We start from the raw sequence: 26,584 nt of genomic DNA on the forward strand, positions 1-26,584 counted from the left end.
ATACCTACTGCAAAAAAATCATTTCAATGTTTAAATGGTAAATCTATTTGTACAACACATGCAATTTTCTTTGTCATTTGTCTACTATAAAAATTTTCTATGCATTTAAAATGATGGAAGCTAGCACCTAGCATACACAGGCAGTTTTTGCCATCCTTGTTTGGATATACGCTACCTGTAAGTCATCGTTAAGTTAAACTTGTCATCAATATGCTTCAACGATATTCCCCGTGCTAAGAGACTAGCGGGTGATTCCTTGTTCATCCACACGTAATATTGATCTAATCTTCTGTAACACCAAATGTATAAGTTGGTCAATACTAGTATTTAAGGAGATAGGCCTAAAGTTGAGTCCCATTCTTGATCCAAGCATCGTGGGATGAGAAGATGAGGTTCTCGTACTAAGCCTTCGTATTTTGTCTAGAATTGCAATAAAGCAGTTTAAAATACTTTGGTGTTTAAGGAAACTCATAAAACAATAAATTGTACTCAATAATTTAACCTTACCACCAACAAATCAATAGGACTACAAAAAATAACGAGGCCACAAAGAAATATAGGCCAAATCAAACAAAGTATTGATTACTAAAAGTCGTTCGTTCTTGTCGAATTTTTTGATGTATGCGACAAGGAAATTAGAAAGGAATTACACAATAGTGAGCAAGGAAGCTTATTTTCGATATGAAAATAGCATGCGCATGGGATTATGGTCTTCTACAGGAGTTGACACATTTCTTCAGATTTTAGGGTGAGGTCTGATTAAAGAAATCCACGTTATCATGTAATGTGTATCACACCATTCAAAGATAGTGCTGCACACATGACCTTACGGCTACTTTTGTCATATTTTGTGATAAACCTCTTAACGGCCTACTTTTTTTCTGTATAAAAGCTGAATGAGAGAATCTACTTGAGATAACATTTTAGCAAGTTCTATATCTTCAATATTTGTTGTAAGTTAGCCTACATCACATGCGAGCTACAGGGCTTTGAGGCATAGGAAATTAATCAAACAGCTGAAGATTGTAATAAACACCTTTTACATAGTAATATTGGCTAAATAAAAGAAAACAATATTTATTCAGCACAAGTAAACACGTAAGCCAAAGTACCCAAAAACAACATTAGACATACAAACAAGCAAGAAGTTATTCAATGAGCAAAGTTGAAGTGTTTAGTTGTTCTTTTAATATTTTTATTTCCATGAAGTCTGTTTGGAAACCAATTACCACCGAGTTGTCAGTTTCTATACATGTTCTTGACTTATTATTTTCTGCTGATTGGTTTCAGGTTTTGTTTGCTTTCGTGAAAGAACCGCATTGATAAGTTAATTGATCAAACGCAAGAACGAACTTTTTAGGTATCGGCAAAAACCTACCTTGGAGTTGGCACCGCGTTGAAGTCAACTTCATTTATGTGAAAAACAATTGCTTTGGTGTTGTTGTGATGAACCTTAGCAAGTTAATAAGAATAGATTTGTGGTGCACGACAGAAGAAATATTGCAACACTCTTAGAGTCTACTCTAGAGAAAGCCTCATAGACTTACCCATATTGCAACACAACAATGGTTTATCAAAAACTTTTCATTTTAAGTTTATACTAACTCCTCCACGACCTGCTGGGTCACACGTTGTCGTCGTGTGGATGCTTGCGAGCACCGAGGAATCTGTCAGCCAAACAAGCTCATGGAACTCCCATACCTGATTTGACTACAGATGAGCTGCCAAACTAAGATTGACCCAACCCCGGCATCACGCCCAAACTTATAAATACAGTATAGTATATAACTTATATCTCATTAATCTCAGACCTATCAGTTGCAAGACCAAGTGCTGAGCAGTTGAGCACGTCAGCTTCACACGTCAGGTTGTTGGTTCGACACCCATCAAGACCACACAATTGTCTTGGCAAGACACTTAATGACATAGGCCTACTTTAAAGGTGGATACAAAGATTGGTTGCCTTGTATTCCAGGACATTTAATGTAGTCTCCATATACTTCCTGAATAGGCTACTACGAAATCACTTTATCAGTCTTTTTATAAGTGTAACAAGAGTATGAAATTATGCATGTTCAGTTCACAATAAACTATTAACAGCCTGTATTTAACAAACCTTAGGATGGTATCAAACAGAAAGTGCTGGAGCCGTTTGATTCTCAAAATGATAAAACTGTAATCCTTACACAAACAACTACTCATGTTGTAAACCCTCCAAGGTGTTACCACCATTTTCGTTTGTTGACGTGCTGGTGTATCGCTTATTGTAGCTGATACTATCTTTTTGTCCCGGTCATGTTGATGATGAAAATATTACATGAGAATATTTTATAACCTCAATATCTTACCATAGTTCGGTTATTGTGAAGCACTCTGCAGTTTCCACATTGAGTTGCGTCAACATGAAAATCGTTGGCATGTTGATTAAATGGAGATTTCCACATTAAGATGTTGATCTACCAAGAACATTTGTATTTGAATAAGCTGAAGATGCTATTGTTAAAGCAAAATCGATTCTTTAATAAATTGATAAAAAACTATATGGTTAGATGATGGAAGATGGTTAGCTTTACTAATATTTTGGTTTGTCCTGAGCCAATTGTTAGTAGGAGCTGTCTTTTTACATTCCGAGCCATCTCTAGTTTGCTTTCTCCAGATTGATCTGTCGCTGGCAAGTTGTTTAAAAGATTCCATTCAATGTTAGTTTGGTTTAAGCATACTTTTAACTGATGTTTATGTCGAATTTTTGGTCTTGTAATGGTTCGTTTCCTTGCTCCAGTTCCACATAGAGCCTTATTCTAGGAAGCCTCGTTGGGTCCATCCGCACGTGTCGTGTCCTATCCAGCGGAAGCGGTGTTGCAATATGGTGGTTTCTAGACTGGGCAACCTAGTACGATCGAGGTTGGCATCGTTGGTGAGACGATTCTCTCAACGAGTGCCTAGTAGGCTACTTGCTTCAAACCATCGTCAGCAATGAGCAGTAGGCTAGGTTATATTCATGTTTCAGTTAATTTAGGAGAAAAGATTAGGCTAGGGTTAGGCTGCAATAAATTCAAGTAACAATCTTTGTTAAAATAACTAGCCTCTTCAACGCAAGCATCAATCAAACTGCAAAGTTACTTTTACCTCTTTGCCAAGGCACCTGTTTTTTAGCCTTGTTACATAATAATGTGCTTCAATAGGCGTGTATGACAGGAATTTTATTTTTACACCTACTAAAGCCCTAATTAAATTTATTCAACCACATAAATTTGTTCTCTTAGGTCAGACTACCGGCATTGATAGAAAAACGCTCTTTTTAAGAATCTTGTCAACACAAAATCCTACACGATCGACCAGTTGAGACTTGGCGATCGACGTGTTGGCCCCCCTGGCCAAACATAGCAGAGGTCTAGAAAAAGTTAGAAGCAACAAAACGCAGATGTTATGACGTGCTTGATACCAAAACAGGGCAATCCGTATAAAATCGAGCACCGTTGCAACACCTTGAGCAATAGAATTTTAAAATTCAAAAAGAGGAAAAAGGAGCAATTGTGTTTTTTTTAATTTATGAGTAAAAATAAAAACAAGACAAAAAAATAGACAGTTGCAATGTTGATTGGCCTTGGTGCGTTATCAAATCAAAAGTCGAGAGGAACACTTTTGATGCGTTTAGCTCATCATGAAGAGGAAAGGTAGGCGAAGAAAATCCCAGAAAGAAATCTTACAACTACCAAAGCCATTTAAAAACGCATAATGATAATGATTACAAATACGCTTACTGTTAGCGTATTTGTAACCTGCAGGTCGCTGTATCAGTTAATGTTTATTGACGAATCAAAACTCAAGATTTAACCCAGCTGTGAAAAATTTCGTGGGCAAAAGTTTGAGACTAGATTTCTCACAACTCGCAACATTATTTGTCAAAATCGAGAAGAATCAGAAGGCGAGTTTTTTAACCCTTAATCACTAATTACTGTTCTGTAACACAAACAGCGATTACGGGCCGCTCAGGCCCAATACTAATATAGGCTAATACCTAATATGATACAGTAAGTCAATCGTATCTCCATTCTTATTCATTACTTCGGCTGTATTCGTTTTCAGAAAATGATTTTAGGTCAAAGTTGCCTATAATGCACGGATGTAGCAACAGGGTTGGCCAGGGGAGGAACTGCCCCCCTAAATTTTTTATTTTGCCCTCCGAAAAATGTTGATGTTCAAATCTTTCAATGTTGACAGTTTTAAATCTTTGTTATACTAAACAATAAATGTATTTTGCATGGGATATAAAGCAATGAATCTGCAGCCCCAGATATGTTACTGATATTTAACGTTTTGTCTGCTGCATAGCCGAGTGGTGAGAGCGCTGGAACGGCAATCGAAAGGGCGCCGGTTCGACACCGCTCAAGAGTATGCGGCTGTGTCTTTGGCAGGACACTTAAAGGCATGCCTGAAGGTGGACATGAAAATTGACTTCCTTGCCTTCCCGTCCACTTAATCTAAATCTTCAACCACCGGTTGTAAGCCTGGATACGACAAAAAAAAAAACGTTTTGTCTACTACTATCTATGTAAAATACGGAAACAAAATGAAAAGAACAAAATGTGATTGATGGACAAACACAAACTAAACCCAAGATAAATGAGCTCCACACTCAAGAAAGTCCCCTCCCCGACATCCAAATCATTCCCCAATCCCACCCTGCAACCCCAATTGGAGCTATACTCAGGTTGGGAGAGTGAAACTCTCCAAACAGCCGCTGCAGAACACAGAACGACACAGCTCAGAGATGGCGAGGTCACCAATCTTAGGTCGACACTTCACGCTACGCAAGACTGATGTTCGTAAGAATGTTACAATGATTAAATGAATTGTAATATATTTTTATAGATCAAACATTTGCGTTTTATTGAAGGCCGGTCCGCAAAATAATGCCTGCCGTAAACTTGTCCGCAGTGCGAAAAGGGCTGCCAACCCTTGGGCTATGCTACACTGTATTATGCTTGAAACACCACAGAAACTACATGTAGGGTTCTTTAGGACGGTTTCTGCGATGTTGTGCGAATCATAATGAGTTATATCTTTCTCCGAATCAGAAGTATCAGGGGGCACATAGTCATCTCCTGATGATTTTTCGCTGTCACTGTTGTCAGTATCACTGGTATTTTGTTGATTAAGTTTAGCTTGAAGTACTGTAACATGAATGTAATTTGAAACACATATCTATCAGCCATTTTTAAACTTTTAAATTCCAAAAATAAACTAACAAATAGCACCTAAAAAAAGAATTCATCTTACTGGGATCCACTGTACAAATGCAATGTAACTTACATTGATTATAATTCTAAAGTTTACTCTAAACTACAACCGGGCCTCCGAGGCCCTAAACTGTAATTTGAGGTGTACTTTTGTTTTTGGCCAACAAATATTTTTTGGACCTAATAATCCTTACAATCCGGTTTTAAGTTTTGCAAACGACACTATTTTAGGCATTTCTGCAACAACAGCTCTAAAAACCAAAAAATAAAAGAATTTTCTCTCTCACCGGGACTGCCAGGCCCGTAATTAGTGATTAAGGGTTAAAAAAAAACGCGACACTAGTTTAATAAATAAGGTTGGCGTAGGCTACAAGCTTTCGAACGCTACCTTTTTAAATACACTACTTGCCAGATTGATCAAAGTGTGTTGCTACCCTGCTTACATAAAATACGACATCATAGGTGAACATTTCGAGTTGTTAGAAACTTTATTTACTAAACTTTTTTCTGCAAAATTTCTTTCAACCCCGCTAAATCCTGCTTTTGGATTGGTCAAAACACTCCATCTGCTGCAGCGACCTGCAGATTACAAGTACGCTTACCGTCATTGGCTACACAACCAGATAAGAGTAAACTATACTGCACAAGAATTGAAAATAGAGTTTTAATTTTACCGCACCTGTTGATGAGCCGCACCCTTTAAATGCAAATCAAGTTTTTTTTCCAACGCAGAAAGGTTGTAGTGAGCCTCAATGTCATCCATCCTCCATTTCTCATCATTAATGATTTTGGTGAAACTGTTCATTTGTCTTCGCAAATTTCTCACAGTAGTCATATTCCACAAATATATCAATACCACAAGCACAGCCAGAACTGATACGAATTTCAACTTCTTGCTTTGAAGGGTATCAGAAGTGGTTAGCTTCATGCTAATAGACAAACCATAAATAAAATCTGTAGATTGTAAAGAATAACGTCACCATAAACAAACTAATATTAACTGAGTCGTAGAACAAATAAGGTAAAAATATTTACAAAAAGTTGTTGATGGCAGTATCGATACTGTGGCAGTGAACACTGAGACACCAAACAGGTGCACAGTACTTTGCTAAAGAGTAGACAAGGGCTAGGGCTGCTACATACAAAGTGTCAGCCCTCGTTCCCCAGCTGGGGCCTGCAATGCGCTTCAGTAGTGCAGCGTGGGACGCAAGCTTCTCGCGCAGTGATAGTGTTCTTGACGTTCAGCTCAAGATCAGCTTCCCGATGATGTAGATGAAAAACTGCTGACACAGGTTTCATTTCGGGCTTTTACGCTCAACTATAGCCATTGTCGTAGAAGATGGGGGGCGATCATTCCCCGCTGGTTGCCCTGTGTTGCCCTTATGTTGCCCTGTGTTATTCCATTGTTAATGTATTGTTAATTCCATTGTTAATTTTTACAAATTAAAGTGCTGGTATTGTGCTATATATTATATACCATATGTGTTAATGTTCTTAATTTTGGGTCTTTTGTTTAAATGTTTGGGTGGCAGCTGACTTTGGTGAACTTTTGGTCTTTCGCTGCCATCCTTGTTGTGCGAATTATTTGTGTTTATTGTGTTTTTGCTTTTTGTGTCTTTCTTTTTCGCCAACAAAACAAACAATAAACTGAACTGAACTGGAAAAAAAACGTCTCAAATTTGAGGAAAAATGTCTATTTATTTGGGCAAATCCATCTTACAATGCTGTTTCGGCATCTCACCAGATCACAAACTTTACACAATTGTCATAATTTATGAGATAGGCCTACATTGATATTTTTTAATGAATGTAAAATGTATTATCTCCGACTTTGGGGACTATTTAGGCAGAATGATAAGTTTCGATTCAACATTGGTAAAAAGTAAGTGTAAAAGAGCACAGTTGGCGATCATAGGTAGGCTAAGCTTATTCACTATAGCATGTAGGCTATTTGTGTCTTCAAGTCTGGGATTCAAAAGCCTGCTGGTGCTGGTGAGTTGGTGACCTTATGAGTTTTTTGCTTGTTTCTCTATATCTTACTAATGCGGTTAATCCGGTTATTAATAAAATCATTTGTGCAAAAATGTTTAGTTATTTGGAAAAAAAAATTAACCATAATATTTCAACACTTTACCAGTTAAGAAACTTTTATATAGTGTTGCATTTAGAAGTACATTAGCATTTTTCTTAGAATGTAGTATAGCATCATCAATGTTGGAAGCTTTTTACATTTGGTATTGCAGTTTGGACTGATTAGGAGCCTACTAGCCTACATTTCTTCATCGGTGCAATTTTGAAACCCTGTTAAGTAGGCTACTAGTAACCCTATGAAGTTTCTGTTCTACCATCAGAAACCTGTTTAAGTTTTTTGTCCATATCCTATTAACACAGTTATTTGTAAAAATATTTGGGCAAAATGTCCAGCTATTAATGTAGGCCTAACGATGGTACTGAAAGAACATTGATTATGATTTCATTGTAATATTACATCAAATACCGTACTAAAAGTAGCTATCATTTGCTTCAAATCAAAATGAAATAATAAAAAACACGCCGTGAAAGGCAGAAAAAATATTCGTTTTCTACCTCAGAGAAACTGATTTGAAAGTCTCACACTAGTGGCTTAGCCTAGTAGTTTTGTATGGCAGTCTCATACGCTCAACTGATCTCATTCATATCAGCGTCATACGTGTTCTGAAATTCTCCAATTTTTCACTTTCGTTTTGAACGCACAACCAAATAAAATTGCTTGGATTTTGAAACAGATTATAAAAACATATTTTGAACTTCTAAACAAATCAAAGTAGGCCTATGCTTCAAAATGGTGGTCTATCTCATCCTAATGTTGACATAAGACACCGATAAATCACTTTCCTACGAAGTTTATAGTTTTAACTTTGGTACCGGCATTCGTTGAAGTAAAACACTAGTATTCGTTGAAATACAACAAGACTGCCCTGGTCCTAAACAAAGTAAACGCACTGCAAAATGGAGGCATCTGCATGATCTGCATTCTGCAGTCTGCAACAGAGTTGCCAGACTATGAAAAGGTCTCAAAGTCAAAATAATGCAAGCAAAGGCCAAAACAAGAAATATATTAGAAAAAAAGGCCAAATGGATATTCACCTGCTTCTATGTCTATAATATTAATATTTATCGATATTCTATGACTTGTAGCGGATTTTAATAAATTGTACCAAAAATAATTCTGAAAGTAGCCCGAAAAATACCAAGTAAAAAAGAACTCTAGCGGATCAGTTTTAATCCGCTACAGTGGTGACATCTGGCACCAGTGGCTGACTTAAAGGGTGAGCGCAGTCTGACTCGACGACAGCGTCACATTACGAGTATTAAAACAAGTATAGAACATGCAGTGAACAGTGGTGAATATGGTTTCAGGGGCGCCGGAAGCGGGGGGGCAAGAGGGCAAGCCCTCAATTTTTCTGCAGATGGAGGGGCAGGGGGGGCAATGGTGCCCTTTTAAAGTCATGTAAGCTACTGCACATTTCGCAATATAACAATTTCTGCTATTCGCTTTTAGCCTAATTATGATCTTTCATTTTTGCCTCAAAATAATATTTACGGCACAAAATTTTGCAACACAGTACAGGCCTTCAAACTCGTTTTTTTCGGCAGCCATCGTGGTTTACCGGGAGCTCCTTCTCGGCGGCCAAATCTGCGTGCTTGGAGCAGGCCCGGATTTAGGGGGGGGCAGAGGGGGCAGTTGCCCCGGGCCCCCCGACTTTTGAAGGGCCCCCCTATGTGGAAAAAAATGTGATTTTGTGTTATTTTTTTCCTTTTGGCCTTTAAAGTTTCTGCAAAATGCTGTGCAGTACTGGACTGATGCTACTGTAGACGTAGAGACGGTTTTTCGCGCCGTAGGCGCAAAAAATTTTTTTGCACGGGGGCCCCCCGATCTAAAAGTGTCCCGGGCCCCCCATCAGCTAAATCCGGCCCTGGCTTGGAGGCCAAAATACAAATAATAACGATAGCACAAGTAAATAGAATTAAACTTGCAACAATGCTAAAATGATCACTTAGCGTTGTTGAAGGCTGGGCCTGGGCGACGTCCTACAATAGAATCGTTACACCACGCAATAACTGCTTTATCGGGATTGTAATCTAGTACTGTGGGACCATCTAACGACACTCGCACGAGTGTCTCCAATGTGGCTGATTTTAAAGAAGTTGGCCACTCACCTAGACTTCTTTTTAGCAACGAAAAACAACGTTCGACATGAGTTGACGATGACCGCAAGGTAATAAAATAAGTATTTCAATGATGTGAAGGACATTACTAAAAAGAAGCATAATTTTTGCAAAATATGACCAACAAATGTTTTCCCCTCGGATGTCAACTAACTTAGTTCTCCTTTTTAACAACGATTCAATGTCCGACAACATCGAATCGACATAAAAACGACAATATTACCAGCCGATGTACATTAGCACTTCGGATTAAGACTTTGTTAAAATAAACGTCGGAAATTACAAACAAGACTTACAGCGTTGGTGATCGCAGATGGATATCTTCCATCAATAACAAAAATCTTCCCGCACAATGCAACAGTGGCGATTATGACGCGCTGACCTAATTTTGCGTCACTCTTTGATACTACATGTTTTCGACAGTTAATCCACGATCATTCTATTGCGAAATTAAATAATTGGCTAGAAGAGACCGGCGACCAAACTTGGCCGATTGAGGAGGTAGCACCGGCGGTCATTCAAGCACTACTTAGCGGCCATGGCCGCAGGTTGCTTTAAGGCTTGACAGTAGGTTACATCATTATAACATAGCATGATGCCCTTCTTTGTATACCGGACACTTGTAGGCTATCATTACTCAATACATAGTGAGCTGATAGATTAGCATTATCGCTATATCTTATCTTGAAACTTGAAAAAAAATTGGCCTTTTAGTAAACAAAAGTGCCCTTTTTTCGTAATCTTGCCTCCCCAGTCAAAAATCGTTCCGGCGCCCTTGTATGGTTTCATCTGGTAAGGTTATAGAACGGGAGCCATGTAGATTTATTTGACTGTCTGGGTCAGTAAGGTTTGACAAGTGTTTGTAGACTGAAATTTTGTGTAGATTTCAAAAATAAACCTCTTACTTGCACTAGCCTGACCGTTTTTGTTATATTAAGTATTTTCTGAGATGATACCTGCCAATATCGCTATATCCGACTAAGGGTGCACCATTTTCCCCCGACCTTTAGCAAAAACCTGAACTTTTTTTTGCTTATGAGGTTATCTTAGAAAACAACTTTTGCAAAGTTTCATTTTGATTGGACAAAGTTTAACCGCCCCACCCGGCCATTTTCTAAGGGGACTAACGGCATTTTCTTCACATTATCGCCATTAGATGGAGCTGCTTACAAGATACAACTGCATATTTACTTTGGAAACATACCCCTCTTCATTCTGCATAATTAAAAAAAAAAAATATTTGAATTGGCCAATGGGAAGCAGAAATATGGGCAGTTTTGTACTCTCCCTTAGCGCAATACTGCCTCTAGTGGCCAAAACATAACAACAATTATCTCCTTAAATGTTCATCCAATTGAAGCAAAACTGGTGTCTAACCCCCCATTTTCAAGGGTGGTGAGTTCATTTTTGCTGCTAGTTTTAAAGTTTCTAGCCACTACGTGGCAGAAAACCTGCTTTTCATAAGTTTAAGCTAACGTAACCGCTTGGACTTGACTTCAAATATGCAAAGTTTCAACAAATGCAACTCATTGAGATGTATATCATTGAAAACAAACAAAGAAAGAACAGTGCAACATCTATTGTAATTGTGATAGATATTGTACAGCAATGACCTTACTCGAATTTCACATCATAAAGGTCACACAGGTAATGAAACAGTAAACTCGCAATTAGATTGTCAGATACCATGACGCTGAATCTATTTTTCTATTTCTTTGGTTTGGTAATTTTTTTCGGGAATTCTCTACTACTTGTAAAATGTTTTGGTATCGTTCTTCCTTGAGAGCAGTCCCATGAAAATCCAGGACCAGTTTGACTCCTCGCTCTGCTGTGTCATTAACCACACTGATGTTATTCACAATTGTTTTCAAGATTTTGTAAGTCTCATTGTCATCCCAGCTTTCGATAGGTTCACTTAAAAATGCTGAGTCAATTTAAAGATTTTAAAAAATGACCAAGAGTCTTCTCCAATGTAGTCCTGGAGATCCTTGGATGTGTCTGCTGGGAGTTCAGGGAAACAAGGTTTTCCAAATCCAGAGCCAAACCTTTTTGTGCACACACCGTCATTTTTAACTAAGATCCTTTTTTGTGCCATCAGTTCTTTGATTAAAGTTTTCACACTCTGACTGAAAAAAGCCAACGGTACAAGCTCTTCTGTCAGATACCACATATGTTTTCCAAAACTTTTTAGAGCTACACCGGCAATGACACCATCAATTGTTTGATAATTAAGGAAGGAGTGAATGAACAGTTGGTCATTTTTTGGAGCAGTTGATGGTTCAGGAGCAGTTAGCCACGACCAAGTTCAGGTTTTTGCTAAAGGTCGGGGGCAAATGGTGCACCTTTAGTCGGATTTAGCGATATTGGCAGGTATCATCTCGGAAAATGCTTAATATAACAAAAACGGTCAGGCTAGTGCAAGTAAGAGGTTTATTTTTAAAATCTACACAAAATTTCAGTCTAGAAACACTTGTCAAACCTTACTGACCCAGACAGTCAAATAAATCGACCTGGCTCCCGGTCTATTACGATATATGAGAAATATTGATTATTATGCAATATGCATTTTGAAGAGTAAATTTAAAAAAGCCAAATCTAGAAAAAGGCCAAATGTATAATTTCTAAGGCCAACAGACTTTAAAAAAAGCCATTTTTCGAGGAATTTGGCCTTTAAAAGGCCAATCTAGTAACCCTGGTCTGCAGAGCAATTTATATTGAAGACAATGGTACTGTGACGTCACTATTCCAGTTTTAACAATCCTATTGTGCGTTGTCTCGGCCTCCATGTAGTACGTCATGAAACAGACTCAACAACTATTTCTTTATTTGCACCATTGTGACGACATTATGAATGAAATGACAGAAAAATGAAAAGAAACTAGGTAAAATCCTGCTGAAAATATAAGTAAGGGAATTCAAAATGCAAAAAAGAGCACATTTGAGCATTTTTGAGTGTCCTCTGAGGACAATTTATTTTATTTTTGAGAAAAGAGGATAAACCCACCAAAAAGATGATATATGGTAGCTCTGGTCTATAGCTTACTAGCATACTAGGTCGGTCCATAGCCTACCTGCATGAATGAGGAAATTGGTAAATTTAATTGTTAGTCTATGGATGAATGAGTAATGGGTTCACCTCAGAATATTGCATAATTGTCGTAGTTTTTAGAGGCACGTAAAACATTTCTATGCAGTTAGCGATTAATAAAAAATTCCTAAAATAGAGAAAAATTTCATGCTTTTTCTCGAATTAGCGGGCACGTGACCAAGTGTCACCCCTAGACGCCTGGACCAGCTACTAAACACAACTCACTGAAGTTTCTTGCTCGACGATTGCTAAACTCAGGGCCGTGTGAGCACCATATTGCCCCCTTCCTGAACTCCACTAGGCCCCTGTGTTTAGTGATCGCTCTTAAAAATAGGACCAGAAATTGGCATTCATCATTTTAGGAAAGAGTAAGCAACTCGATTTTATGGAAAGAAAAAGTTAATAAGCAATGCAGTAGGCTAACGGATTTAGAAAAAAGTTGGGGAAGGATCAGAGGCTATCAGAGCTTTAACAAAGCAAATTTTATAACATAAATGAACAATACAAAACTTAATGTCCGAAAAAGTAAAACTGAAAGGGGTGTCGGAGGCTTGTCCCCCAGAAAATTCTGACAAATATAATCCTGTTTTGGTCGCTTCTAGGCATTTTTATGAGCAATAAATCCAATAACGCTCTGTTTTTTTTATCAAGATGCACACTTTGTATGTACCCAAATCAAATTCATCAAAATTAAATTGGATTGGGGTTGAAGTTTTGGTTTGAAATTCAAGTTATCAATCATTAAAAAAAAGTTATTCACGACCACAGAAGACTTTCAATAATTTGTTATTTAAAAGTTTGCATAGCCTTGAAAGTGATGTAGCCTTTCAGCAGGCTAGAACTTCGAAAATTTATCTGAGCTGTGCGCTTCTTCGCTGATAGCATTTTCACTTGATAAGCTATCTCGATTAACAGTAGAATTTATCAATTTAATTGTTAATTAACTTGGCTATTTGAGTGAGCAGTGTTTAGCCTACTTTGAAATATTGCATCGTTTTGTTGATCTTTGGGACACAAAAAACTTTTTATTTCCTTAATCCCCAACTATGCATGCTCAATATCGCCCAGGTGAACAAAATGAGTTGAGAAAGCAAAGCGAGGGAAATTTTTTGTTACAAAAATGGAAAAAAATTGCATCTTAATGTTACCGATACATGTGAAATTACAAGCCGAAAAAACTCTGCACAAACTGAATATGAGTGGACTCCTAGGCAGAGATAGACCCCCAGCCGGGGGTTTAGAAAGCAGTAAATAGAAAGCCTTGCATAATGCTGATGAATATCGAGCTTTAGTAGTAATTTTTTATTTTTTAAACAGTCAAAAAACATTAAACAGACTGAAATGCGTGAACTCCTAATCAGCCGTGGGCCCCCTGGCTGGTGGGTACGTGGGGGCAGGCCCGGATTTAGGGGGGGCAGAGGGGGCAGTTGCCTCGGGCCCCCCAACTTTTGAAGGGCCCCCCTATGTAGAAAAAAATGTGATTTTGTGTTATTTTTTCCTTTTGGCCTTTAAAGTTTCTGCAAAATGCTGTGCAGTACTGGACTGATGCTACTGAAGACGTAGAGGTGGTTTTTCGCGCCGTAGGCGCAAAAAAAATTTTTGCACGGGGGCCCCCCGATCTAAAAGTGCCCCGGGCCCCCCATCAGCTAAATCCGCCCTGCGTGGGGGGAGGGAGGTTAGCACCTGGCTAAGCCACCTCTATGTTTTGATGTTTCTGTTGAGTTACGGTAACCTCGAGTTCAAGAGCTGAGAGTTTCTGGCTGCTTCAGCAATAGACCTATGTCTCCTTTAAGCGAATTGTGAGAGCTCTGGTACAACACTCAAAAGGGTTGACCCCGCTCAAGAGCATGCGGCTGTGTCTTAGGCAGGACATTCAAAGGCATGCCTGAAAATCGATACGAAGATTGGCTTTCTTGCCTTTCCGTTCACTTAATCTAAATCTTCAACCACCTGATGTAAGCCTCCATACGACAAAAGCAAGTTTTTTTAGGGCTCCGCTTCGTTAAGCTCTTTTAATACTAATTTGTAATTACCGAGTGTCTTATAAAATTGTTATCGTACTCAAAACCTCAAAAGTTTGGTAAAATTTAGACAACAGCAAGTAAAAATTAACCTACTTAAACCAACAAACCGACAAAATCAATCACCAACATAGATCTAATGCACAGTTACACACAGCAAAAAAACGAAAATCTTGGAAACTTTTCATGCAAGAGGCAGTCAATGCTTGGAATCAAGCACGACAATGAAAGAAAAAGAAGTTAAAATTTAATAAAATTGTGGTAACCAAAAGCTATACTCGCTAAGTGGTTTCAACTACCCTGCCAGCTATCAAAATGAAAGCCAGTGTATCGCAAGAATTTTAAACTTGTGATTGTAACTATTTCGTCACAAAATTGGAATTGCAAAAACTGAAAATGCTGTTTTAGTCCAGCACGTGATTATTAATGCATTGCTAAGGATGCGCATTTGTTTTATCATAAATACGGTAAATTGGTATCGTTCTATCGTGTAAACTAGCAACAACAAACAATGCTGAAAAAAAGGCAGTGGAATGAGACGAATGTTCTTCAAACAAAGTCATTCAGGGTCAATCTCACTGAGTAAGATCTGACTGATTGTAGGTAAACTGTGACGTCAGCTTTGCCAATAATCTACTTTATTAAACAATAAGCATTGCAAGAAAAAGCATATTGAATGAAATAATGTAATAGATTTTATGAGCAAAAAATTGATAAAAATAAAAAAAATGAGGGTGTGGTGTTGACTACAGCCTAACGGATAAAAAAGTTAAGCTTACTTGTAATTTTTCTTCTAAGATGTCAACCTTTGTTAAGCTGAGGAGAAAAATCAGACGAACTCCCACTTCATTTATCTTGTGAGGTTATGTTTTTCTCTTACCAGTCAAGCTTTCAGAGTTGGCATCTTTCACTGTACCAGGCGTTTAGGAGCGCCGTTTCGATTTTACGATATCTACCAGGTTTTGTCAGTGACTTGCTGATTGTTGGCCTTCGGCTGTTCTTTTTAACCCTACTAGGGTTTGCTGCATGGGTGCGTAGTTTCTCAGATACTGGCTTTGCGACGTGGTTCATAATTGCTCTGGTGCTCAGTTTTGTGGTGCACGCTTACATCGCAAAACCTTGCTTTTTTCCGGAAGAAAAGTAAGTTTTTAAAATGTTTTATTTGAAAATTTAAAGTTATTCGGCATGACTTCATTTTTGAGCGTCATTTCAACAAATCAGAAAAAAGTTTTCTAAACAAAAGATACGTTTGTTAATAGTATTTATTTACTCCATAGTAGTTTCAGCCTTACTCATCAATCTGTCTATTCCACTGGAAAATAACAAATTTTAAAATAAAACTGCGTTGTGTAAGCAATTTAAAATCCATACTTGTTCTAATAAAGCGCACTGTCGTAAATGTAACTATTTAGATGTAAAATCAAAGAACTTGATGACAACGTAAACGAATGGCTGAAAAGTGAAGTTTCATCTCAAAAGAATGTATGTGACACTTTGGATCAAGTCCGAACCGCTCTAGAAAGTAAAACAAAAATAGAATTAGAAGCAGAAAAGGCGTCTGAACAATGGAAAAAGCAGTTAGAACTATCGCAACAATTAACTCACGGTCTCCGACGGCAAGTGAGCGAATTAAACAACACAAAGGCTCAGCTTGAAAGGGATTTACACAGAAAAATGTAAGTCAAAAATATTCAACAACAAGACGAAAACGTGATACATGACAATTATGCACGTTGTTCAAAGCACCCTATAGTCGTTTTAAAGATTTTTTATATATAGTTGTTAATATTACTGTATAATAATGATAACTACAGCACTTTCAGGCATTTGGGCTTGCGATGTATTTGCTGTACCAGCAGGGTCGTTAAGAAAATAATTGGGCCGGTGCCATGTGGTTCTTGGGCCCCAACCCAGACACTTTCGTGAAAAACGCAGTATGGGTGTTTCCAAAGAATATTCGGTGGTTTCTTCCTTTACTCTACGATTCCCTAAAATCACCCTGGGCCCAGGTCCAAAACCCTTTGGACTCCCTTGACAACTCCCCTATGAACCAGTGCTATACGTGTTTGGTGTGCTGAACTCTACCTTATAGCTGTAGAGATTTGAATAAAAGCCGTATAGGTGGTCAGTTTGCTCTGCTGCATCAGAAAATATGAAGCCAAGCAACAACACAGAGCTCAACATTATTTTGATGGTAACTCAAAAACAAACAAATTCGAAAAGATAGCCTATGTTTTGAAAAAAGTTATATAGGCTATGTTGTTGGTGAAAAAATGTTGGCCCATCTGTTAATATTTTAAATGGATGGATATTTTTATGTAGGCCTATCCGACATTTTATTTTTTGATACTTTTTATGTGGCAGAAATGAAAATGAAGAAATAAAACACGATTTTGCAAAAAACCTTGATCACTTGAACGAAAAGGTAAAAAGTGTCAAAGGCATAGAATTTAGCAAGCATCGTTTGGAAAATCTGTTTTCTTCTGAACAAGACACTCTCAAAACACTAGAAGATGAAAATGCGATGTTACGAGCTACCATAGATGTGAGTTGTTTGTTGCTTGTCTGAAATAAAGCTTGATTTTATAATATGTTTATGTGTAACAACGTATTTCAGGCTAAGAGGTTATAATATAAGAACAAAGGCGTGCTACACAGTAAAATAGAACAAATATGTTTAAAGGGCATTTTTATTCTTGCGTTGAAAAACTTCTATTAAGTTTTAACCTTAGAATTGTTTGTGCTCGTACACCTTTTAAAAAAATTTAATGAAGACTTTGAAAAACTGATGCAAATTCATTCACTTAGGTCAACGTTTTGAAGTTTCTGTTTGCCGTTGTATTATGAATTGCACAGCTCAACTTCACCCGCCAAGGTCAAACGAACGACGCTTGTTCATTTCATTTCTTTCAGTATTTCTACGATTATCTATGTCACTATGTCACATCGATTAATTATTATCTATGTCACGATTATCTATTTCCCATAAACAAAATAAAGGTAAAGGTGGGTTCCATACTTGATTCAAGCATCGGGGGATGAGAAGATAAGGTTCTCATTGCACTAAAGGTGCGTCTACACGACGACTGTTTTCTTGCTTAAGCTAGCCAAACTTCTTGTTTGTTTAAGTTAATCGCAGTTTGTGCCGCTTACATTTAAGAAAATGGGTGAGTAAGCGAGCCGTCGAGAAAAAATACGCTCCAGAGCGAAAAACTGGACGCTTAAGTGAGTTCTCTTGCTTAGAAATGTTTTTCCCGCCAAAATCTCAGGTCTCCTCTCAGCTCAGTATCCAAACAGGGCAGGGCGGTATCGTTAAAGGATTTCGTTAAGTTTTGATCCCAACCCGTTCTTATTAATGTTGCGGGCTGAACTGGCGGTGACCGTACTCAAAATAGCCCATAAGTTAAATAGCACAATATTTTCCAATTTCAAATCCAAAACAGGATCTCAGCAGAAAATCATTGCCATTGTACACCGGGTAATAAAAATAGCGGAAGAATGATCTTGCTGGTTGTCACCAGTCACCCACGCTGACACGAAATTCTGTTTCCAACATTTGAACTTCACTGAGGTGTCTGAATGCTTCAATAAGCAGTAAATTGCGGGTTTGCATCCTTCGCTTTTTGCAGCATTTTTTACACAACTTCTGGGAAGCTATGACTGAAAGACTGCAACAACTTCAAATGCCAGCTTACACCAACTAGTTAAAGAACAGTCAGTTGCTTGGTCTACTCTGCTGTACTTTAGCGCGAACTGCTATGCTAATTGTTAATTGTTCATTATTGCTAATTGCTAATTTGTCATATTATGGATGCAAGTTTGTTTCTGTCTTGACTCTTTGTTACAAGTGTAGATAATTTAGTGTAATGTTTATTAGATGTTTATCATCGACTTGGCTGAGGGTGGCTGCTTGACTCGAAGACCGTCATGGTCACTTCGCAGCTTCCCGTTGTGATTTACTTCAAAGATGCAGTGTACATTTGTATTTTTCTTTGTTTCAATTGTGTTTGTTAAGCGTGCTGCATCATTTAATGATTTTGCTGTTATAATATTGCACAACAAAATAAACCAATCAATCAATCAATATGCTTTGGCGCGAACTTTTTAAAACGTGACGTCATTGGGGATTAGATAATCACGTGACCGCGATTCAAGCGAGCAAAATCTTTGTCGAGATTGCCAGTGTAGACGAAACGAGCTTAATCACTAACTTAAGCAAGAATTTCTAAGCAAGAACACTTTCTCGTGTAGACCTTAAGCACCTTAAGCACTTAAGCACCTTAAGCCTTCGGCACTAACGAGAGTGGGTGGCCAGAGTCTTTCTCTCAGCCGCCTTTACTTCAGCAACTACGCCCACCCAATTTATTACACCCTGGGTAGAAGTGAGCGGTGTTTGTCAACAACCAGCATACGCCGGGAGTCGAACCAGGTTTGCATAATTGGAAAGCCAACGCCTTATCCGTTGCGCCATCCCACCGACTAAAACAAAATAGTTTGTGTTTAACAGATCATGACAAAGCAAAGAAAAACCCTCGTTGCAAAGCATGCGACTGCACTGAAGAAAGTTGAACAGATATCAGCGGAGAAAGAAGAGTTAGAAGTACAGATAGCTTCAAATGAACATGGAAAATATGCAGACATGCAAAGAATTGATGGATTCAAAAAGGTAAAATATTTACATTTGCGCGCAACCTGAATTTCAGTAACGTTCAGTTGTTTTTATTTCTGACCATAACAGCGAAAATAATAAACGTCAACATAGCAAAGGTCTGCAGAAGCGAACGTTATATCGTGTTCGAGACCGAAATAAGTAAATAAGTTAAAAGAAAATTAGCACGGTGGCAACACATTCAGAAAAATTTAGGATAAAAAATAAAATAAAAAAATTTACAAACAAATACGGCACGCTTAATATTATCATGGCGAAATTAATTTTCAATCAATCATGTCGAAAAAGACGAGAGGAGATATTACCGTCAAAATGTCGGCATTTAAAAGAAAAGTAATGAATGCAAGTCCAACAATTTAGGGTTATGAAAAGGCAATTTTGCAGTATGTTGGTAGAAAAGCTTGGATACAGTGACTATATTGCAAAAGTATATGAGAGCATGACTATTGAACTTGGCAACGTTATCCTGCATGCTATTTATTACCAACCAATATCAATGTTTAGCTCACTCAAAGATTACAAACATCTATCTCAACTGCTAAAGGAAAACTATCCAGGGTTGAAGACGTCTTGGAGAGCGAAAGTGATCGCTCGAGAGCAACTACGCCTAGACGGGTTCTTTCCCCTCGGCTGAGGCGGTGATCGCAAAATTCTAATCACTGTTTTTCTTATTTATTTGTGGGTTGTGTTGTTCGTGAGTGATTTTCAGAAATCAATAAAACACCACTATTACAAATTATCTGTTGTTGAAATATCTTTTCTTGTTGTTTTGCTTTCGTTGATTTTATATGCAATACAATCTATTATTTTTATGGAAGTTTCCTATGAATCGGTCAGAGCAAACACGCTATAAATGTGTTTGACCTTTTTTAAAAGTTTTTCTTGTTTGTCATTCAAGCAACAATCCTGTCAATGCTATTAAATTTTCAGCAAATTTTCGCTTGTACTGGCTATCGTTGTGATTGTTTGAGAATTAATCATCGGTTTTTACCATCACAAGAACTTCATGACCTTCACCCACAAAAAAACAAACTCCATAAGTGCTGTAAATTCTATTTTATCTTTTGTTTTAATTGATAGACAAGCAGCCAGGGTCGTTGAGAGAATAAGTTGGGCCCGGTACCAATGAGATCCTCGGGCTCTAAATTAAAACACTTTTTAGTAAAATGCTCCATATCCAAAGAATATGCGATGGCTTCTTTAAGTTCCTGGGCCCACTGGAAAGGTTACGAGCCACCATAATCATCTCAAGTCCAGGTCCAAAAGTACCTTCTATAGACCCCCCTTGTCAACGCTACTGCAAGCAGCTGCGGAATTGTAACCGATCGTAGGCTACTAACTTATATTTTCAGCCACCAGTATTAGAAACACAAAAAGGCTCTAATTGGGTTTTATAATGAATGAAAAAGAAACGTGTTTGCAATAAATTTCTTTGGCGTCGGCAATATAGCAAAAATTTCATTGAAGAAACTTAAATATTATTATTTATTTGTGTCAGACAAGTCTCTCGTTCGGACATGCACAAGTGGGGCCTGGCTCCTTCATCAGAATGCGAGTGTGGTGCCACGGAACAGACCGCAGATCATGTCATCCACCACTGCCTAACCCACCGGCCTCCACACGTTGCGCATGGTCTGAGGGTCCTGGACGACGGGACTGCTGAGTGGCTGAAGATTTCCTGCCCTCCAATCTAGCCTGGAAAGATCGCTCATCTGTAGCGCACCCAGCATGGGGCTAAGGGGGATCAAGCCCCCCCCCCCAAACCCACCACCAAAATAAAGTTTTTGTATGTTCTCCATTTATACATTTTGCTCACTGGTTAGATATGAATAAGACACAACAATACAACAGGGTTGAGCATTATAACAATATATTTTACATATTTACAAATAGTTTTAACAGTTCAACGATTTCGGCTTAACTTAAGCCCTCATCAGGAACCCGAAAATATTTATAAAAATGCAATGAGTTTCAACTTCTTAAAGGTAAAATTACATTAAGAAAAGGCAACTACATCAATAACTACAAAAAAATTTGCACCACAGGGAACGTGATACATCATGTAAATGTTGAGGAGAATGGACGCACCTCCAGCAAATTGTTTGTTTAAATTTGGGTTGCAGAGTTTGATTAACACTGCTTCCTGAATTTTGCTATCAAATTGTGATTTGCCTTTGTGTAAATTTTAAATGAGTCAGCAGAGAATTTTCGATCTGTGCAAAAAAAACACTTCGTGATATGGTCTTTGATGGCACTTTTTTTTAACTCCCTAAAGTTCAGATGCTCCCGTACTCTCGTGGTCAAATGTCTGGTGGACATACCGATGTACCATACGTCAATGCCGAATCACACGGACATTTAAAACTGTGTACGACATTTGAGCAGAGAAACGAAGGCGCCTGGGACTTTAGTTGAAAACACGAACTTATTTCGAATGTTTTGTAAGTAGGAAAAACGTCCACATCAAATTTACTGTTTACAAAATTTGTGTTTTGTTTCAAACTGTTTTCGTGCTAGTTGTTGTTTTCGCACTTATTTGTGTTGGCAAACAATAAGCGAATTCTATTTTGTCATACATGACAAAAAAGTCGAGATCTATAGACGATTGCGAGAGTGGACGTAGGGATGAGGATGAGTTTCAATTCCCCCCCCCCCTTTGGCACGCGTGTGACGTCACGATATTGGGAATGATGCTTTCAGTCTCTTTATTTCTCTAAAACAAAGTTTGCCTAATTTCAAACGAAACTGCATTAAAAGAGTGAGTTTTGCCAATACCAAACATTCAAATATCTCAGCCAGGAATTAGCAACAAGAAAACATAGAGACTAAGCTTTATTTCCGAAAACTGCCAAAGAAAACATGATCTTATCTTTTTGCTATGCCACCGGACAGCACCATTTTACAGAAATACTCATACCCACATTTTTGTTGAAAATGCTCTCAGAATGCACCAAATTCAAAGTAATTTTTCAAAAAAATTTGGGGAGGCCTCCCAGACGCTGGGTGTCGTTTTAGGCGAACACGCCGTCTGGCTTTGCCCGCCGGCCGTTAAAACCCCCCCTTTCAAAATTCCTGGCTAGGCCACTGGCATTGGCCTATTGTCACTGTTATCGCAAATCACTCGGCCGACATTTCTGAATTAGCCCCCCCCCCCCTAATTTTTTTTCTGGGTGCGCTACTGTCGCTCATACGCCATGATCATCATCATCAGACAAAGCTGTCCATATACAAAACAAAACAACGAAATAATACACACACTGCAAATGCACAAAGAGCCACTTTGGATGTCGTTAGTTTAAGAGCTCACTAAATATATACTGTTACTAAATAGCGGAATTAACAGACTGAAAATTTACACAAAGAATCGTATTTCCAAAATCTTCAAAAGTACAATAAGTTATGGGGTAGACTCTATCTGATGGAGCATGAAAACAACAGCCAGAGTCAATAAAATAGATTACAACAAACAACTGTTTATCAGACCTTTTGAGGTTTTGCTTCCTGACGTTCACTGGTAGTTACCAAACACAAAAGAATTAAATCACCAGTTGCAATATGTTATCTTGGTGATTGTAGACAAAAGTATGTGCCTTTAGGCCATTTGTCACACCCATTCATTAAAAAAGCATTTTACCATTGGAATATAAAAGAAGAATTCAGAATAAAACTAACTTGAAAGATTGAAGCGCGCAAATGGTTTAGAAACATTTCAATTTAACATTTAACTTTTTTTTGAAGTATAGGCCTCCTGCATTTTACAATAAAACTTTTAAAACCTAGTAAATAAATATTTCACGTTGTTGAAAAAATAATACAAAACCAGTAAACAAAGTTTATTGTTTCGTTTTGTCAATTCCCATAGATTAATAGCTAATAAAATGACTAAGTCTAGATTAAACAGCAACCCCAGTCCTTCTACTCATTTTCTCCCCCACCATCTTTTTCCTCAGTTGAATCCTTTATCTCGACAACCTCCGAAAGTAGCAACTACTTTATTGGTAAGAAAATGTAAGCTACTCATCTGTTATTTGAGATAAACTTGTTACAACTCAACCTATTAGAAAACATAGGCGATTTTATTTTTTTATTTTCTGTTGATTTGTTTTGCAACAGCCTCCTGTTTCGTTGTCGACTGTGAAAGGCGAAAGAATAATTCCATACATTGATGAACTCGAAGTTGCATCAGATGCATCCATCAATTTTTTGTTGGCATTTTTTACTCTCTTGGGCAGCTTGAGAAGAAAGTCTGTTGAAAAGTCACCAAGATTTGGAAGCAAATTTAACTTGGTGCAAACTTCCTCGGAAATATTCTCTTGCAACTTTGAGGACGGCTGGTAAAATAAATCTGTGTCTATTTTATAAATTTATGCTTTATGTTCTTATTTTATAGATATTATTTTCTTTTACTTTATCGTATTTAAGTTAACTTCAACGTTTTAGGCTACAAACTCATGACGTAGGAATACAGCAATGTGTCCGATAATAATGAAGTGCCAGTCAATATACATTGCTGATACTGATCACTGTAGGCCTATATTAGGATATTTTGTATCATAATTCAACAACTCGACTCGTTGCGGACCACTTTGAATTTATTCTAAACCCTCAAAACTCTTCAAAGGTTGATTTCCTGGTTCAAGTACAAAAACGTTTGTCATTCCTTATTCGTACAGCTTGAAATTTCAACGTTTCAAAAGCACTTATAGCTTTCCTGCATAAGCTATTCTGTTTTGCATTATTTCAATTAAGAAATTAATGTTTTAAACAATCTCAATCTTCATATTTGTTCTAACGAGATAAGTGATCGCCTGAAGACTATGGCATTTTAGGTGTCCAGGATGGAACCAAAGCAGGACTGATCAACTAGATTGGGGAATAAGCCAGAGTCTCATTCGAACCCAAAATAGTGGACCAGATATAGACCATCCGAGATACGATGATGGTAAACAACCTTAATGTCGTGATGATTAATATTTTATGTAAAAATCAAATCGTGGAACGCTCAATAATTATGCACTACTACAATATAAAGCTAAAAAACCTATTTGCTTTGATGGTCAGGTAAGCAATCAGTTTTTTCTTTAATCACTATTCATATTCATTAGGGCATTTACCTGTAGTTTAATTGTGATAATTGTGTAATATGATAATTTGTAATATGATATGTGTGATGATTTTGTAATATTGTGGATTGCAGAGGGTTACTATGCATATATGAAGACATTGGGAAGCTCTTTCGGTGAAACAGCGGTCTTCCGTTCACCATACGTCGCATTACATGGCTATACAAACTTTTGTCTGAAATTCTGGTGAGAGCATATCCATTAAACAGTTAATAATTAATTTTTTTATTAACTAACATTGTGTAGATTAAAAGTTAACATCTTTGAAATAAATTGCAGCTATTGCTTAAATTGAAAATGAATGGTTGAATATGTGTTATTTCAGATGCTACCCAGTGAAAGGTTTTCATCCTGCATGTGGTGTCTATACAGAGATCTAAATTAATGTAACAAGCTACTTTTCTTTTGTATTGTTAGGTACCTTATGTTTGGAGCTGGAGTGGGATCTTTAAAAGTCTTTTGGATTCCACAACATGAAAATGGAGCTGATCAGTCTATGTTTTTAGTTACTTCAAAACAAGGTAATTCAGCATGCAGAAAATACCGTTGTGCTTGAAATAAAATTATGTGAGCTAGTTATTGCCCATCTCTCTAGCTTTAGGTTACAAGAAAACACTATACAAATATGAAATTTATGCAAACGTTCACAACTTTTTTCAATACATTTAAGCAAGGCAATATGCTACCTTTACGTTACGTTACTTATAACGTTACGTGATATCATATTGTATCTGCGTGAACTGGATGACGAATCAATTCCGCTTCGTTAGCTCAGTGGTTACGCGCCCGGCTCAAGATCACGCGGCGCAGGTTCGACTCTCGAGGTGTGAGCATGAGCAAGGCATTTCAGGACTGCTCTCCATTCAGCGGCACCCAGTGAACGGAATAATTCCGCGGCAAACAACACTTTAACAATCGGAAAACTTCACTCTGCCAATCTCGGTAACCGGCCCTGCGTCAACAGCTTCTACAAATATGCAAAAATATCATGAATACCAATCAAGGCTTTGTCAGTCCGAAGATATACAGGAGATTCAAAACAAAACCAACCAATTCAGTGGCTGCTTGGCACTTTTCCAAAATTTCTAGACAGAGTCGCCCCCACTGCTCAAGGGTGGTAAAGGGGAGAACCTCTCGACCCTTGGAGTGGCGAAGAAGATAAAGCTTCATACAAAGAAGTAATACATGGCGTGGTCAACAAGTAAACACCTGAAATTCTGGATATACGAAAATATTTTAACCGAACCCTGGATTGTCCAAACTTTAAGCCCCAAGTATATTTTTCATGGACTCAGAAATCTTTACTGGTTTAAAATCAGCTTAATGACTAACTACAGGCTGCATTAAAGAATGATACTTTCTTTTCAGGGCAACAAAGTGCCAACGAAACAGATTGGAAAGAAAAGACGACTACGATCAACTCCCCGTCCACCTACGGATTTATAAAACCAGTTCATGTAAGTAGGGACTATAGGGATCTGCTGCATTTAAAAAGTTAACAACTCTATAACAATTTCACTCACATACTTAATTGTTACTGACTGTAGGCGTTTTTTTACGTAAAAGCTTCAGATATACGTATTGTGCACTTAAGTAATTAGCCTACCTTGTAAACCAAGAGTTTTCAAAGTATGGATTGTCACCAAAGGTTGGTCGCCAGCTTATTTTCGGTGGGTCTTTCGGTATGATGTTGATCGGGCCTATTGTGCTTTGCTTTTTAATTTCTGAAAGTCTAACCTAAATTTTTCACAATTCAAAGTATTGACTGAAATTATTCATTCAAATGTTATTTGAAAAACTTGGTGTGATAAAAAAAATTGGAGAACCCATGCCATAAAGTAACTTGAATATTTCTAGTCACTTGGATATGATGTCATGTAACTCTGCCGTTAGTAGTTGATCAGTTAACATTTTAATACTGTATTGAAGATTATTTGAATAACAGACTTTTTCACATCATTGTTGGTCACTATTCTGACAAGTGTAAAACTCAAATTTTGAAACAGTTTGAATTCCAAGCAACAAAAGGACTCCTTTCAAAGAGTGAGATTGCCGTGGACAATATTTTGCTGTCGCCGGGGCGTTGCCGACAACAGCTACACTCAGAAACAGGTGAGACAGTTGTGATTTAATGTTCATGAATATTGTACTTCCCTGCATACTTATGAACAAACTCTAGCCGGACAAAAGAAAGACATTTTTTTTTTTGAAAAATTAGTGTAGGCTACATTGAC

At 37.7% G+C, this 26,584-nt stretch overlaps 2 protein-coding genes across 2 annotated transcripts; one reads left to right on the forward strand and one right to left on the reverse strand.

Annotated features, from left to right (window-relative positions):
- Positions 1-171: 171 nt before the first annotated feature.
- On the reverse strand, positions 172-6,168 carry LOC145776107 (3-galactosyl-N-acetylglucosaminide 4-alpha-L-fucosyltransferase FUT3-like). Its single transcript, XM_082587512.1, has 4 exons — positions 5,920-6,168; positions 2,349-2,456; positions 1,379-1,452; positions 172-289 (listed from the first exon to the last, which is right to left on the reverse strand). The coding sequence occupies exons 1-4, from the start codon at positions 6,166-6,168 to the stop codon at positions 172-174; spliced, it is 549 nt and encodes a 182-aa protein (XP_082443638.1).
- Positions 6,169-15,241: 9,073 nt separating this feature from the next.
- Positions 15,242-19,963, forward strand: LOC145775732 (uncharacterized). Its single transcript, XM_082587091.1, has 5 exons — positions 15,242-15,698; positions 15,971-16,234; positions 16,923-17,103; positions 19,066-19,224; positions 19,732-19,963. The coding sequence occupies exons 1-5, from the start codon at positions 15,424-15,426 to the stop codon at positions 19,867-19,869; spliced, it is 1,017 nt and encodes a 338-aa protein (XP_082443217.1). The 5' UTR covers positions 15,242-15,423; the 3' UTR covers positions 19,870-19,963.
- Positions 19,964-26,584: the final 6,621 nt, after the last annotated feature.

The sequence above is a fragment of the Aplidium turbinatum genome, chromosome 8 (assembly GCF_918807975.1).
Source record: "Aplidium turbinatum chromosome 8, kaAplTurb1.1, whole genome shotgun sequence".
Classification (NCBI taxonomy): domain Eukaryota; kingdom Metazoa; phylum Chordata; class Ascidiacea; order Aplousobranchia; family Polyclinidae; genus Aplidium; species Aplidium turbinatum.

What these genes read in the sequence shown, in the direction of transcription:
- LOC145775732 (XM_082587091.1), top strand. Translation starts at nt 15,424, where the DNA reads ATGTTTTTCTCTTACCAGTCAAGCTTTCAGAGTTGGCATCTTTCACTG. An exon ending in AGGGATTTACACAGAAAAAT is followed by an intron (nt 16,235 to 16,922) that starts GTAAGTCAAAAA and finishes TTTATGTGGCAG; the next exon opens with AAATGAAAATGAAGAAATAA. An exon ending in GAATTGATGGATTCAAAAAG is followed by an intron (nt 19,225 to 19,731) that starts GTAAAATATTTA and finishes ATCAATGTTTAG; the next exon opens with CTCACTCAAAGATTACAAAC.
- LOC145776107 (XM_082587512.1), bottom strand. Translation starts at nt 6,168, where the DNA reads ATGAAGCTAACCACTTCTGATACCCTTCAAAGCAAGAAGTTGAAATTC. An exon ending in AGGGTGCGGCTCATCAACAG is followed by an intron (nt 2,457 to 5,919) that starts GTGCGGTAAAAT and finishes TGTTCTTGGTAG; the next exon opens with ATCAACATCTTAATGTGGAA. An exon ending in AACGCGGTGCCAACTCCAAG is followed by an intron (nt 290 to 1,378) that starts GTAGGTTTTTGC and finishes TTGGTGTTACAG; the next exon opens with AAGATTAGATCAATATTACG.